General features: G+C 45.9%; 1 protein-coding gene across 1 annotated transcript in view; it reads right to left on the reverse strand.

The window, feature by feature from the left end:
* Positions 1–9,413: 9,413 nt before the first annotated feature.
* Positions 9,414–16,365, reverse strand: part of LOC311247858 (uncharacterized protein) — a gene marked incomplete at its 5' end in the record, with an annotated part of 47,014 nt that continues 40,062 nt past the window's right edge. Inside the window, 8 exons of the mRNA XM_084338846.1 lie at positions 9,414–9,540; positions 9,714–9,934; positions 10,431–10,579; positions 10,707–10,878; positions 11,008–11,256; positions 11,423–11,603; positions 12,948–13,024; positions 13,125–13,194. Coding sequence (XP_084194972.1) covers positions 9,756–9,934; positions 10,431–10,579; positions 10,707–10,878; positions 11,008–11,256; positions 11,423–11,603; positions 12,948–13,024; positions 13,125–13,194 — 1,077 coding nt within the window. The 3' untranslated portion in view covers positions 9,414–9,540; positions 9,714–9,755. The remainder of the gene's footprint in view (positions 9,541–9,713; positions 9,935–10,430; positions 10,580–10,706; positions 10,879–11,007; positions 11,257–11,422; positions 11,604–12,947; positions 13,025–13,124; positions 13,195–16,365) is intronic.

Below are 16,365 nucleotides of genomic sequence, written 5' to 3' on the forward strand. Positions count from 1 at the left end.
GTAATTAAGTGAATATTGTGTACACCCTTTGCTGTATTAAATATTCGATTTGGTCCATTTGTGTTGGTTCGTTTCATCAGGTGGGAAAGTGTTCATCATACTTATATCTTGTACTGGGTGGCCAGAAGTTAAAGTACATGAGGTAGTGGTATTAAATATCATATCTAACAATACAGTCAGGGAATTGTACCCCTCAGCTACAATTGGTCCTTCGAGCCGGATGGTAACTAGTGTAATATTAATATAGTGTTATTAATATCGAAATGGCCTATGATGAACACTCCACGAAACGATCCTCCTAACCTAGAACGCCCGCGGCGCAGACGACAGACACCTCAGTACTTAGAGGCTTACACTGTCAGTCAACTACCTAGCCTTCGACAAACGGTAAACGTAGTAAAAGTAGAAAGTAAAATTATGTCTGACCTTAACGACCAGGTTTCCCCGACCACAGAGGCCCTAGTAGGTCCTAATGTAACTGACCAAGCCCACGGTGGAGACCAGGAGGGAATTGACATGCCTTTACCCCCCGCCACTACTAAAGAAGTAGTCCCCGACACGCCCCGGGAGGAAGACAACCCTACAGAGAGAGAACTCTGCACGGAAGAAGAAGAGGAGAGCGCCGAGGAACTAGAGCTCCAGGACTCCCCAACGAGTACCCCCAGGAGCGGTTCACGCAAGAGCGGCTCACCTCCACTACCGCCTTCCCCCAGCGAAGCGGAGAGGATACTACAACAGGCGTTCCTCGTCAGCCTGACAGCCTCTACCGAACGCGATCGGCTCCGAGCACAGACGCTTAGCGAGCGCGAACGTCTCCAAGCCCAGGCGACCAGCGAGCGCGAACACCTCCAAGCACAGCAACGGAGCGAAGAACAGCGCACAAGTCTGGAGATGAGACGCTTCCAGATGGAAGAGAATATGGCAAGAGACCGCGCCAACGCCCAGCGCACCGCTGCCGGTGCCCAAAGAGACGCAGAGCGCGACAGACTACAAGCGCAACTAATAGAGCAGCTGATCAAAAGGACAACTCCCTCTCCCTCCGCCAGGGGCTCAAGGAACTCGTCGAGACAGCAGTCAAGAGCAGCGTCACCGCAACGAGCAAGCGACCCTGAACTTGACCAACAGACCGAGTCTAGACCCCCCGCAGACCCCCTTCCCATACCGGTCCAAGCGAGACCCAGCTACAAGGAAGGAGCGGCCTACACTGCGGAGAAGCTAAATAAACGATTACAAGATCTGGAAGATTTGATAGAAGAAGAAGAGGGAGAAGAGGAGAACCAAGCCCGACGACAGCACAGTACTCCACCGGACCAGGAGGTCCCATACAGTCCAGGCTATACCCCCGCGGCGCTGCGCTACAGACCCCCGACTCTATTTACGGGTAAGCACGACGCACGACCAGCCCCGAGGAACAGTACCTGGACCAGCGGGCCATGGTACCCTGCCAGTACCGGCCCACAGCGAGGCGCAAGAGGGGACTCGCCCAGGAGGTCTCTCCCCCAACGCTCGCCGATGTATTCGCCATCCACGGCGTCATACAACGCCACGCCATCAATCCCAGACTTCGCCTATGAGAGTCGAGCACAGTACACGGAGCTCCGGATGTGCTTAGAGACAATGCTGGCGGATGTCATTGATGAACGCCACAAGTATGCAATATTATTGAAGCACCTGAAAGTACAGCGAGCACACAATATAGCGCTAGCCTATGCTACCTCCTCGACCCCATACACAGCGGCCCTTGCAGCGCTGGATCAAAGATATGGACGTATATGGGATTACGTAATCCAGGAGATAAGGCATATTGACCGCCTACCCCCAGCCACAGACAATCGCTCACTAGATGACCTGTCAATCAAAGTGCAGTCCCTGGTGGGGATGCTGGGAGCTCAACGGGAGAAGGGCAGGCATGAGCTGTACGCCAACTCTAACGTTGAGAGGATTTTGGAGAAGCTGCCACCCGCAAGACAGGAGCGCTTTCGGCGGCAGAGGGACTACCGAGATCCCGATGGCCCCGAGCCATCCCTCCTTGATCTGGCCGACTTCCTGGCGAGAGAGGTCAGCAGCTTACGACTGGACACCTTCGGGCGGAGCACGCCAAGCTCCAGAGAGGGACCCAGGAGAATAAATGATGGAAGAAGATCGGTGACTGTCATGCACCAATCAGAGTCAGTACCGAGCAGTAAGAGTCACAGCACCCCCTCGAGGAAGGAGAAGTGGAAGATAGCGTGTCCCTACTGTGAGAAAGAACACTGGCTGTCACAATGTGACTCATTCACAAAGATGAATGCAGAAGAAGTGAGCCAATGGATAAAGTCCAACCGGCGCTGTTATCGATGTGCGCGGCCCCACATGGCAGCCGAATGCCGCCTAAAGAAAAGGTGCAGCCGGTGCGATGGAGCCCATCTAGATATACTACACGATAGTAACGGAAGACGGCCTACACCTGCACCACGGAGCGGCACCAAGGCAAGTGTCATGTACATTGACCCCACCAGCAGCAACGGAGCTCAAGTGCTCTTAAAGGTAGTCCGTGTGACATTGAGCTACCAGGATAAAGTCATGGACACTTACGCCGTCCTTGATGACGGGTCAGAGAAGACCCTTCTGCTCGCCTCCGCTGCGACTCAACTGGGACTGCGGGGGAGCAAGAACGAAATGACGATTCGGACAATAAGAAGAGATTTGAAGACGATAAAGGGCGAGAATGTCTCCTTCACTATCGCAGCCAACGGGCAGCCAGAGCGACAATACAAGATAACAAATGCTTTCACCAGCCAAGAAATAGGACTCTCGCAGTACACCTACCCTGTCACCAAGTTGATGGATAAATATGTGCACCTGCGCCAATTACCTATCCCGCTCATAAACGGCGCTACCCCGACCCTGTTGATAGGCTCCGACCATGCAGAACTCATAGTCCCGATTGACCGGGTCCACACCGGTCCCCGAGGCTGTCCTGCAGCCGTCGAGACCCGCTTAGGATGGACATTACAAGGCCCCCTCGCTAAATCTCTCAACCGAACCGCAGCCACTAGCTGCTTCCACTCCCGAACGACAGAAGAAGACACCACTCTCCTGCAGCATGTCGAGAGGCTATGGACCCTAGAGACAATGCCCTTTAAGAACGAAAAGAAAGACATTCGCTCTAAAGAAGACATTTACGCCATCCACCTACTCGAGCAGGGGACAAAGAGAGTCACAGTCGGCGGAGTGATGAGATACGCAACTCCACTCCTGAGGAGAGAGGGAATGCCCCCCTTTCACGCAAAGAAAGACGCCACGGAGCGCTATCTACTGAACACAGAGCGGCGCCTCGCCAAAGACCCCGCTCAACAGAGTGTGTACCGAGCTGAGATTGAGAAGCTAATCACAGCGGGACACGTAACAAAGATTGACATTAAAGAGGCCGATCAGACGACCGAATCATGGTACGTGCCGCATCACAAGGTCCATCACAATGGCAAGGACCGCATTGTGTTTAACTGCAGCTACCAGATCGGATCCCAAAATCTGAATAAAGAGCTTTTGCCCGGCCCCACACTCGGCCCCTCCCTACTAGGCGTGCTACTGCGCTTCCGCCAGGACAAGGTGGCTATAAGCGGGGATATCAAAGGGATGTTCTTGCAAGTGAGACTAGTAGAGGAGGACAAGCCTCTGCTACGGTTCCTATGGAGAGAGAAGATCGGAGATGAGAACCCATCCATCTACCAGTGGGAAGTACTCCCCTTCGGAACCACATGCAGCCCGTGCTGTGCTACATTTGCACTACAGAAACACGTCACAGAGGACCCAGCAGCAGGTGAAGAGGTCCAACACAGTGTGAAGAACAGTTTCTACGTAGACAACTGTCTACAAAGCGTCTCGACTCAAGAAGAAGCCGAGGCTCTCCTAATCAAGTTACGCGCCTCCCTAATCAAAGGAGGCTTTGATCTCAGGCAGTGGGCCAGCAGTGACCCGCACGTATTGCGCAGCCTCTCCTCCGCAGACAAGGCTGCCAGCAGCGAGACCTGGATGGCGACAATCCCAGGAGAATGACACTAGGATTAGTCTGGCGCTTCAAAACAGACTCGCTCCACTATAGACACAAACCCTTGGCTCCAGAGCAAGGAAGGTCGGCGGCGATACCGACCACCAGACGGAGTGTGTACAGAACACTCGCCAGACAATATGACCCGCTGGGATGTATTCTACCTTACACCACCAGGGCAAAGATGATTGTACGAGCACTATGGGACAAGGACCAGGGCTGGGACGACCCAATACCCGCACACCTTGCCTCAACATGGAGAGAGTGGGAGACGGAACTCCGCTCACTCCCAGGTGTTAATATACGCCGCAGCTACTTCCCATCCACGGTGAGGCCAGAGACATGCGAGATTGAGCTACACGTCTTCAGGGATGCCTCCGAAGTAGCCTACGGATCGGTTGCTTATTTGCGTGCCCAAGAGATGGGAGGAGAGATACACACTGCTTTCATACTGGCCCGCTCAAGGATAGCCCCACGTAAGCAACAATCTATCCCACGTCTAGAGCTCTGCGCAGCCCTTGCAGGAGCGCATCTAGCCACGTTAATCCAACGTGAACTCACCATTCCGGTGCATAGAACAATCTTGTGGTCAGATTCCACGACAGTACTCACATGGATTAAGTCTGATTCATGCAGATACAAAGTCTTCGTGGGAGTCAGAGTCACCGAGATTCAGGAACTAACAGAAGAGGCAAGCTGGAGATATGTGGATACCAAACACAACCCAGCTGACGTCATCACCCGGGGAATGTCCCTGGATGACCTAACCCGTCACAACATCTACAGTGACGGACCAGCATTCCTCCAGCTCCCGGAAGGAGATTGGCCTACGCCCACCCCGAGGGAAGCAAGTAGAGAGGAGGCTGAGAACAAGAAGCCTGTGTTCTGTGGACTGGGCACTGTCGCCTACACAGACCCGAACATAGATGACTGCATTACCCTAGAGAATGCGCAACAAAGGACATTCCTGCGGCACCACCCAGAGATTCAGTCCACCACTGACATGTCAGCAGCTGACTACGAAGAAGCAGAACTTCTTCTACTACAACGAGCCCAGAGAGACTCGTTCCCCGATGAGCTAGACTGTCTACAGGGAGGAAACCCCGTCCCATCAGACAGCAGACTGATTCACCTGGCACCAGAGAGTGACGCACATAATCTCATCAGAGTGGATGGTCGCCTGCGGAGAGCCCCCGATCTACCAGATGACATTAAGCACCCGATCGTCTTGAACAGCCGACACAAGGTCACAGAGCTGATCATAAAGAAATACGACGAGGATGTACACCACGCAGGGGCAGAGAGAGTCTTCGCGGAGATCAGACGTCGTTATTGGATATTACAAGGGAGAGAAGCAGTACGGCGCTTCCAGCGAACCTGTCTAGACTGCCGTAAGTGGCGCGCGCAGCCCAGCATGCCACGGATGGCTGACCTACCCCCCTGTCGCCTCCGAATCGGCGACAAGCCATTCCACTCCACAGGCATGGACTGTTTTGGCCCGTTGTATATAAAAAGAGGAAGAGGCACCGAGAAGCGGTGGGGTATTGTATTCAAATGCATGACCACCAGAGCGATACATATCGAGCTCCTTCCGACCATGAGCACAGACTCATTCCTTATGGCCTTCCGGAGATTCATATCACGGAAAGGACAACCGTCTACATTGTTGTCTGATCACGGGACCAACTTCAAAGGCGGAGAAAGAGAGCTGAGAGAGAGCTTCCAAGCTATGGGCCCAGAACTTAAGACCCACCTCGCTCCAGCCCAGGTTGACTTCCAGTTTAATCCCCCGAACGCACCCCACTTCGGTGGAACCTGGGAACGAGAAGTACGTTCTATAAAGACAGCCCTGTATGCCGTACTCGGAGCCCAGACTGTGGCAGAGGAAGTCCTAATGACAGTCCTCACGGAGATCGAGGGAGTATTGAACTCAAAGCCCCTCGGTTACGTCTCCAGTGATGTAGCAGATGTCGACCCAGTCACCCCCAACACACTCCTAATGGGGCGGCTGGACCCCGCGCTACCCCAGACAATGTACAGGCCCGAAGAAGCGAACGGCCGAAGAATGTGGAGGTACAGCCAAGTACTAGCTGACAAGTTTTGGAGCAGCTTCCTACTTCACTACCTACCGTCTCTACAGACCCGCCAGAAGTGGGTAAAAGAGAGAGACAATTTGACAGAAGGAACAGTCGTCATGATAGTTGACCAGTCACTCCCCAGAGCTATGTGGCCGGCTGGCCGCGTAAGCAAAGTGATCACCGGTGCCGATGGCAGGGTCCGAGCAGCTGAAGTACTCGTCCAAGGGCGCACCTATACACGGCCCGTGGCGAGGCTCATAGAACTGCCCCGACTCCCAGATACTATCGACGATGACCATGACCCTATGACTTTGTGAGTTGACTGACCTTACAGCGGACCTTGAGTGGAAGACAGTGCGGTTAATCTGTCTCTGCTTAGCTAATTAGGTGGGACTAATTAGGGGGCGGCTGTTGTGAAGGATCAGATTAAACCGAATATGTATATTTATTTATATATATATATTTAAAGGGGAACTATTTTACTATTTCTTTCACTATTTGGGCACTTTTACACAATTCCTGTGAGTTTATGGAACACATGTGTAAGGTTTATTTAAAAAAAATATATTTTTTTTCCTTTCTAATCGAGTACTCAAAAGCAGCATTTGTCTACCTCAAAATGTTAAGCCGTTTTGAGGCTTGGCCACGCCCATACTCTGAATGCGATTTGAGTGACAGGGAGAGAGAGAGAGACCCCCACCTGTAGCTCCGCCCATACGCGTGCGAAAGTGAACTCGTAAACAAACATGGCGCACGCATATATTTTTGATCCGGAGAGTGACCCCGACTGCGACTCCGAGGAGGAGGAGGAGGACGAGATTGAACGACGAGGGCTTCAAGTTGTTTCTGAGTGGTGGGTAATGTATACTGTCTAACAACAGTCAGTAACAGTAACGTTAGTTAGTAGTTATTTATGACGTTATAGCGAGGTATAACGTTAGTTTTCTTTGGGTAAATTAGGTAGCATGCCCAACGAAAAGAGAAGCATAATGTTATATATTGCATCCACGTCTTACAAGTACAGTAGGAATTGTGTTGAATCTGTTCACTTTACAGTATATGCACTTTCGTTTATGCACTGCAGGTGTGTCTGTGGCAACTGTGCTCGAATGCCTACCGCGGTGGAGAATCTTTGTTGCCTGGAAATACCTCAGGTATTGATTGATTGAAAACTTTAGATTGCAGAATGGGTACAGTACAGCTCAATTACATAAGGGGATGCAGACCAGAGAAAGACTTTCGTCTTGTTTACATCAGGGTCCCCCATTTTCAATTCATCATAACATAAATGACATACAGGTAGACAGTACTGTTGCATCTAGACATTCATGACATACCAGATCTACAAAATATACAGTACTGTTTATGAGTAACATAAACTGGCTAACAGTTACAGAAAACATGCATCTGGCTAATGTCACATTCTTTAGATTGACCTTGAAGAATGAGGACAGGGTTTAGGGTGAATAAATGGACTAACTGTGTTGTTTTATATAGGTCAGGAGAAGATGTGACCAAGCACCGGAACCCCCGTTGTGCATGGTAGACCACCCAGGTTTGGAACCGGTCTGCCTAAACCGATATTCGCTGCAAATGGCAAACAACATCTACAGGGCAGATTATGGGTGTCTGCCAATCCGGGGCGTAAACAAGTATGTATAATGTAATAACAGTACAGCTGTATAATGTATTTGAATACTGTGTTGTGCATGAAGGAATGTCACTGTGTTGTACAGCACAAAACACAATTTATTTTACATTATAATACCAGCGAATATTACTTGTACATCATACAATTGTGTAATTGTAAATGAACAAAGGCAGTTGTGCAAATAGTGACAATTCAAGTATATACGTTGGCTTCCATAAACACATACTAATACTGGGAGGAATAAATCCACTACTATAAGAGGAGTAAATAGCACTGACTTGCCAAACACTTTTAATTATTAAATGGGGTAGTGTTTACAGTGTTCACGAGAATAGTCCACATGAAGGACCCAGTGTTGTGGCTTCAAGACGCATTGCCCAGTTGCCTCTGAACTCTGAGACAAGCTCACAAATTCCAACAGCATCTTCCATACACCACTAGCTTAGCTAGCTATATACATTACTCTACATGCTAATGTTACAACAAGTAAAAATATCTAGTTAGCAAAATATTTACCACAAAATAGTACAAATGCTATTTACTAAGGTTAGGTCATTGAAAATCAGCCTATGACTATTTAGAAAGCTTTACATCGGTTAACTGAGAGCTTATGATAAGGTGATGGAGGTAGCCGTTGTGTAATGCACATAGGATGTACAGTTTACAGGACAGGGTGAATTGAAGTCCACATCATTTGCTCGTATAACAAAATGCAGTTGTTTCAATGTAGGGAGTAAATGAGCCGGGGCTTTCCCTAAACAATGATGTGGGGTGCAGAGCGCCACCATGTGTTTATATACACACACAGCTCAATAAATTAGAACAGTGTAAAAGTCTATATATTTTGCAGTAATTTGTGCAAAAGGAGCCCCACCCAAGTACTGAGTGAACATACTTTTCAGAAGGCCGACATTTCTATATTACATTTCTCTTCAAACTCTCAAGATATTGAATTTTGGGCTTTAAGCCATAATCATCCAAATTAAAACAAATAAAGGCTTGAAATATTTCACTTTGTATGTAATGAATCTATAACCGAGTTTTGCTCGAATTACTGAAATAAAAAAACTTTTCCACGATATTCAAATTTATTGAATATATACCGTATATATAAAAATCTTGGGGTTAGACAGACACATCATTGGGCAATAGTGATTGAGCCCAAAGCATGCGTCTCAATTTCTTTTATAGACTTAGCTGGCACGGCCGGGTGTCACCGGCCACTGGGAATTCAAACAGACCTATATCAGTGGAATGCAAAATATCCCAACGCTGATAATAATAATAATAATAATAATAATAATAATAATAATAATAATACACTTTAGTTGTATAGCACCTTTCATACAAGGATTTGGACATTTACGGTGGCCAGTTTAGAATTGCAGCCTCCCGTAGGTGCTCTTTGAGAGCGGTTTTGAAGGTGGGTAGGGATTCACATTTTTTGTAATCTAGTGAAAGATTAAATCTCTATTCATTATGTACACGGACAGCTGCAGATCGCTTGATGACCAAAGGCATCTGGTTACGTTTTCAGATGACACTGTCCTTGTATCCCTACTGCAGCGCTCCTTTTCATGGACCTTTTCATAAATAAAATACTTCTTTTTCTTCTTTAGTCGTTTCAGATATGTAGCTTATCGAAGTTTTGTCAGCTGGTGCTGGGGTTTTCTGGGCCGCCACGTGAGGGTCGTCATTCCCTCTTGTGTGGTCCTTCGCATCCATGCAGAATACCCAGACGAGGAGGGGGTATACACTGGCTTCAGACCGCCGCCCCTTGACTAAAGAAAATAAAAACATTAAAAAAAACTCTAAAACCTTTGTGTTACTACTGTATAATGAGTCTTGGTTGGTATGAGTGTGTATAATGAATATAAGTATGGGTTGGTAATAGTGTATACTACTCATTGTTTTATGGTTGAAATGTTCGAGATAAATAAAGAACATTACTGACTATGAGGGAGCAGGTTCATTGGACCAGTAGCCTGGTCTGGCTTCAGACCGCCCCTTCATTAAAGCGTGACTCATATCCCGCAATGGCATCCTCCATCGAAGGCCTGTCAAAATGCGCAGACAGATGTTCAGGGATGGGAATCTCAAGCACCTGCTCCATGTAACGCTCCGGTTCAAGGATGACGCTGTCAAACAAGAACTCCATGAGCTCGTTCACATAGTCTGTAAATAAAAAATGCCATGTCATGTTATAAATGTTATTTAAATGTATTTGTATTCTTATAAGTGCAGTTTTAGTCTTTCAATAATATAGTTTATGCAGAAAATGACAATCAAATGGGAAATAAGATAAACTAATAAGATGAAAATAAATATGCAGTGCCTTTATAACCCTATACGCTCTATACAAGCCCACTTTATCATATATAAATATCATATTGATAAGCCTTGTGTACTTGGCTTTATACAATTAGTCAAATGTGTATAAATACCAGTACTTGGCCATTTAAAAGGGAAGAGGGATATGGCCTGTTGAGAAATGTTACCCCCAATAGCCAGTGCCTCTGTTTTGTCTGTTAATTTTATATCCAGAGTAATAACCAAATGTTTTAATTTTACTCATACGGCATGGAATCGACCTCGAAATAGAAATGGAAAAATCTAAACCCAAGTGCCCAAGAATAAGTTAACATTCCAAGAAATTGCATGTTTTACTCACTGAATGTTGCCGCAGCCCTTATGGGTTTCAGAGTGTAGCCCCCCTTCTTTGCCTTGGGAAAATTTAACTTGAAGGCAGGCTCTCCGGTGGAACTTGTAGCTTGTGGGCGTTTGGCATTTTCATTGAAATGCATTGCAGATAGGTAGAGTCTGAAAGAACAAAAATATATATAAGCAATATATTTTTAATAGATCTAGTAGGTAATCTATTTTCTACATAATGAGTGATTACACATCAGGTGTTCATAATTAGTCATCTGTACACAATCTAAATTACCTGCAAAGCATTCCTAGAAATGGAAACACAACGTTCTTTGGTGCGAACCGTAAGATGACACTGTGATAAGACTCCAATGGAGACGTTTGGTGGTGTGGACTGAGTTTAGCGACATCCTTCAGGATTCTCTTGTTTAGAAGCACTTTTTCAAGTCTGAAGGCAGCCTTTGATTCTAAAGGTAAAAAGAAATTGCATTCAGAAAAAAATATGTTAAATATATACTCATCATGAAAGATGGACAGACATACATAGGTCTTTTGACAATATCAACTTCTGACACATAACCATAGTGTGTACATACGAGGCTTCAACCACTTGCTCTTATCTCTTGAGAGATGGTCCGCATGAAGACACTTTTTAAACAGTGGGTCTTTATGTGTATGGACATCATGCATGTGGTTGAACAGTGACGTCCACTTTGCCACTTTCTCAGGGCCTGTCTGCGATGAAGATGCAGTCCAGTAGAGGTGGTTTGTTATGGCTTGCCTCCACTTCTTCACCACCAGACAGTCCTTGTCCTTGGCCACTTGGTCCACCTTCTTAGACAACCCTTGTAATAGGATTTTGCAGAACATAAGTCATCATCCAGTCTATTACATAATTGATTTACTTACCAAGCTATACATTGTTTACACAGCTTAATTTTAGACCTTTGATATCATGCATATTTAAACAGAACAGGATAACAACAGCATAAGAGATTGAATGTGTCATACCCTTTGCTAGATGCCAGACATCATAGAAGTGATTGATGCCCTGATCTCTCAGGAACTTCTGAATCTGGGGGTGACGGTCTGTGACAATGCAATCCAATGTCACACCACTGTCCTTCAGAAGAGCTAGGCTTCGCTGCAATCCTTCTTTTTCCATGTGGTAACTGCCACCAACCTCATTGCTCTGTTGAACAGAACAGAGGCAGAACAGTATTTTTTATTTTTTTCTAGATTTTTTTTTGTATTTTTTTTTTTTATTATTTTTTTAAACAGACATATAAACAAACATGACAACACACGATAAGATATACAAGCATTAAGGCGGCTAGGTGGTGTAGTGGGCAAGGCACTCGCCACCAGTGTGGAGACGCTAGGATTCGCGTGTTCGAATCCAGCTCTCCACATTGTTTTCAGTTTGGCTGGTCGTCCGCAGTAATACACATTGGCCGTATTACGGGGAGGGAAAACTGAAGGGTGGGGATCGAACGTTGTGAACAAGCGACTCCTACAAGTCGGTTGGTGCGCCTGCGCAGTAGAATCAGGAAGTGTCGGGGGCAGCGTGAGCCTCCCACGCGTTACTCCTCGACACTGAGAGATCGAGCTGCGCAGGTGAAAAGATGTGACTGCTGTTACCTCAAGTACCGGAGGGGACTTGTGCTATGTATGACTTAGTCCACATTGCAGCCGGCTTGTGGGAGGCAAGAAACAGCGTTCGTGACAGGGGAGGGTTGAATTGGATGATACGAAATTGGGATGGGAGAAAATATAGAAAAATGGGAGAAAAAGTGGATCAAAAAAAATATATATATACAAGCATTAATTCACAGTGCATATCCAATGAAATTACCATTTAGTCATGTCTTATACAGGATATACCCCTAATACCCGTTATGTGATTATGCCATTTATATAATAATAATAATAATAATAATTTAGGATCGCATTGCTTAATTGGTAATTTGGTGTATACTATGCCCTTCAGCCTATGTGGAGCTACTATATTTTCTTCTAAATTTCTCCTTGGATACTAATGCTTGGGGATCAAACCATGTTGTTAGTGGTCTTAAAGTGTACGCCTTAAAGTAGTGGTAGAAATCTGGAAATGCCATACCTCCGTCTGCTTTGTTTCTCTGTGCGGTGGATCTTTTTATACGTGGTGGTTTGTTATTCCAAATAAATTTGAATGTGGAGGAGTGTAATTCTTTCCAGTAACCGTTGGAGGGGGTAACGGTAGAACAGTATTTATGTTTGGACACTAGGGGGCACACCAGCTCTATTATAAGAGGCTCTGTATTCAGAGCTAGTACATGTTTGTTGCAGATAAGCAGTTCCAGGTTTGAGAGGATTCACTCTCAAACCTGGAACTGCTTATCTGCAACAAACAATTGACAACTGCTCTGTTCAACTTCATCATCATTCATCTTTTCCTTTGGACAATAAAACCCTGCAAACTACATCGGCTGCATCTTGGACAGTCAAGTCATTCAATGAGACAAGCGGCCACTACAAGTAGTATACCGGTATTCACCTGCACTAGCTGGATGTCTATGACAGTGTTGGAGTCTAGTTCCATGACGGAGTAGCTGCCGTACTTTGCGCAGTGGCCTGTGGACATACAGGAGTAGAATAACAATTTCATCAATGTAGTGCAATACTCTGAATTAAATCATAAAGTAGAAATCTGACATTGGGAAATGCTTCTAACCTGGGGAGTCTGCACGCATGTCGCCGCCAACGATGACCTTATTCTTCTGGCTCAAAGTTGCAAGAGTCACCTGAATGAATGAATGAAAACTTTATTAACAGATTGCAGAATGGGTACAATACAGTACGGCTCAATACACACAATATCGCCATACTACTACTGTTACAAAGGGTCAGATTAAACCGAATATATATATTTATTGCTTGAGATCCCTTGTATAATATTTGTATATCGTTTGATATCCCTTGTATATTCTTTATATACACGGAATATCCCTTTACCTGGGTACAAACCAGACCATAATACTCGCTCTCCTATTGGACAGCGACCCCTAGGCGCCAACGACCATACACCCAATGGCAAGTTCAAAGGCAACGCCAAGGCATGTCTCAACATGTCCAAGTCTGCGCAGTATTACGAGACAGAACTGAGGTTGGCACTAGATAATTCACCTTACGTATAAATACGGCGCAGGTGGAAACAGCAGCAATTCGTTCATTACTAGTAAAGCCTTCACCACGAGACAACGTGTAGTGAAGGGGGCAACTTTGCCTCTGAATAGAGCCTTGAGAACCGCATGCGAATAGATTGCTAAAGTGTCAGAGTTTAACGCAGTACCGTTGAGTTCGACTTATTCTAATGTGAAGTAATAGTCTATCATTTATAGTGTATCGTGCGGCTACCGTTCTTCAGTGACCAGCATTACCACCGGTTCGTCGTGTATATAGCTAGTGCACTTATCCAGGCTGGGCGGCCTAAACTCGTGCCCCCACCCGAGGAGTCCTAGACGAGAACCGTTGGATATGTACACCGGAGAACCTACACCGGCGACTGCAGAACCTTTTCTGGTTGGATTATATTGCTTCACAGGCTGCCGACATGTCATTTGCATAAATTAGGAAGAGTAGCGGTCCTAGTATGCTTCCTTGTGGAAACCACACAGCTCACTGTGAGGGGGGGGGGGGGGTAGAGTACCGTTTACCTCCTGTTGTGTCTTCCATTTGTTAATAATGGCAGGTTCCAAGTACATCCTGGCGTGTCTCCGAAACGCGCTGTACTTCATCGTCTTGACGCGGAATGCATTGAGAACCTAATATTTTTTAAGACAAGAAAATAATAAATTAATAACGCTAAACACAAACAAAATGGAAACATAATGGATACATGACTTATGCAATCAATACCTTCTCCATTTGGTTGAAAGATGCCCCTGTGAAGTAGACAGCAGCAGAAAGTTGTAGGTTCCCTGCAGGTGTGGTTCCAATCAATGGCTGACTCGCCCACTTTCTGCTAAACTGGCAATGGGGGCACCGTTGATTGACAGCCAAGAAGGTTCCTCGCGTTGTCTTCTGGACATCACATGCAGCACTGCACACCGGACACTTTTGGAATAACTGGAGGAGACAGTCTTCGTATACGATGTATTTAGGTACATCGTATATGGGTGGTGAGGCTTGCCTGCTCAAGGGATATGAGCGTAAGAATAAAGAAAAAAGAAACACAATGACGTAAATAAATGACGTCATCTACATCAGAACTGGCACATTACTATTAGAACAGCATTACTATTTACTGGCTAAGAACTTACGCTAGAATCGAGGACTCGGTCGTCGCTGAGTCAGGGGTGTAGGTGGAGTCATGAGGCTCTTGGTCCTCAAAGGGGGAGCTGAAGAAGTCATCGTCATCCAAATCCAGCCGTGGTCGTTTACCGGATCGAACCGTCTTCACTGGTGTTGAGGTGGAGGGAGCAGGTTCATTGAACCAGCTGCCTGGGGTTCCAACTCCAACCTCTACAGACGCCACTTTTGCCTGAACAGCTATTTAGAAAACATACAGTAGTTTAGTCAAAGAAGGCAGACTTTAGTTCAATGTGTACAGATTATGGCCTGTGGATGATATTACAGTAGATAGATTGATATCTATATCTAAAGGCTATTATAGCTACCAAAACTACATGTGTGCATTACATGTGCAATAGCTACAGAATTGATATTCTAAGCAACACATCACAGCACTAACTGGAATACATAATTTGCTAATTGATCAGAAATGTTACAAACCTTGACTTTTGACATGCGTCTGTAAAGTTCTTATAGAGAGCTGAGTGCCAATAGATATTCTATTTGGGGGGTCGGTCTGGCAACAGATGTCCCGGGAGCGTGTTGCGTCCCGCGTAGCTGGGCGCTGCAAAGGCCTGCTTACATTTACATTGCCCTAAGGATAAAAACAATTACATATATAATACAATACAATGCATAATCTGTCTGTAACATATTTTGATTCACTACTTGGAATAAAACCATTGAAGGTAGGGTAAGAATAGTGCAGGTAAAGTTTAGATATTGAATATAGTCAGGCCCGACTGGATTATCTGATCATTTATTTCACAATTAGGATGGAATACCTTACACTCCGAACACACACCTACACACAGCGTGTACTAACGTTAGATTTCCTTGGCGCAATAAACAGCTGAGATAAACCTAGCTATTCCCCCCCAAACACACACAAGGAACACAATCATTCATTCGCAATACACACAACTAGGTCTACATATATATAATGAAGCACAGAGCTAAAATAACGTTAGCTAAGCTAGCAACAATTATTTAGTTAGCTGACTAATTACATTTGTACTTACGGATTCGTTCGGGTCCCGAATACACGGTACAGCACCCTTCTTTAGTGTAATCCTGGAACTCATCCCAGCATCATAAAGTCCTTTGTTATCAATGTCATCCTCGCAAAAATGTGCGGTACAGACGCGACTACGATGAGTTGGAAAACCATTCGGCGGGTCGCCGAAAATAAACTTTGTCCATTGATGACGGGTCACGCTATCGTCAGGGAATAAATGCAAGGTCACATTCGTTGCACGGCAGCTAGGAACAGCACAACGTAGCCCCGATCTGTTCATAACGATAATCCAATGCTAAGTAACTCACTTCAATTCAATTTGCTTGCGGTTGCGTCCTGCAATAAATACTGTTCAACTGTGTTTACCTGCGCTGGCTCGTGGCTGCCTGGCAGATAGAGGGGGGCGGGTGTTATTATGCAAATTCACCATATGACGTCCCATATAGGCAAATTTTCAGATGACTCACTTGAGGGAGGGACATTATTGTGAGGGGAGAATTGGAAGAATGCGCCAAATCGAGAATTAGAGACATAGATTCTATTACTATAAGTCCACATAGCTATAAAATAACCCGAAACACTGGAAAAGGTCATTTATAAGATA

This window comes from Notolepis coatsorum, assembly GCF_963971535.1.
Source record: "Notolepis coatsorum genome assembly, contig: SCAFFOLD_536, whole genome shotgun sequence".
NCBI classification, from domain to species: domain Eukaryota; kingdom Metazoa; phylum Chordata; class Actinopteri; order Aulopiformes; family Paralepididae; genus Notolepis; species Notolepis coatsorum.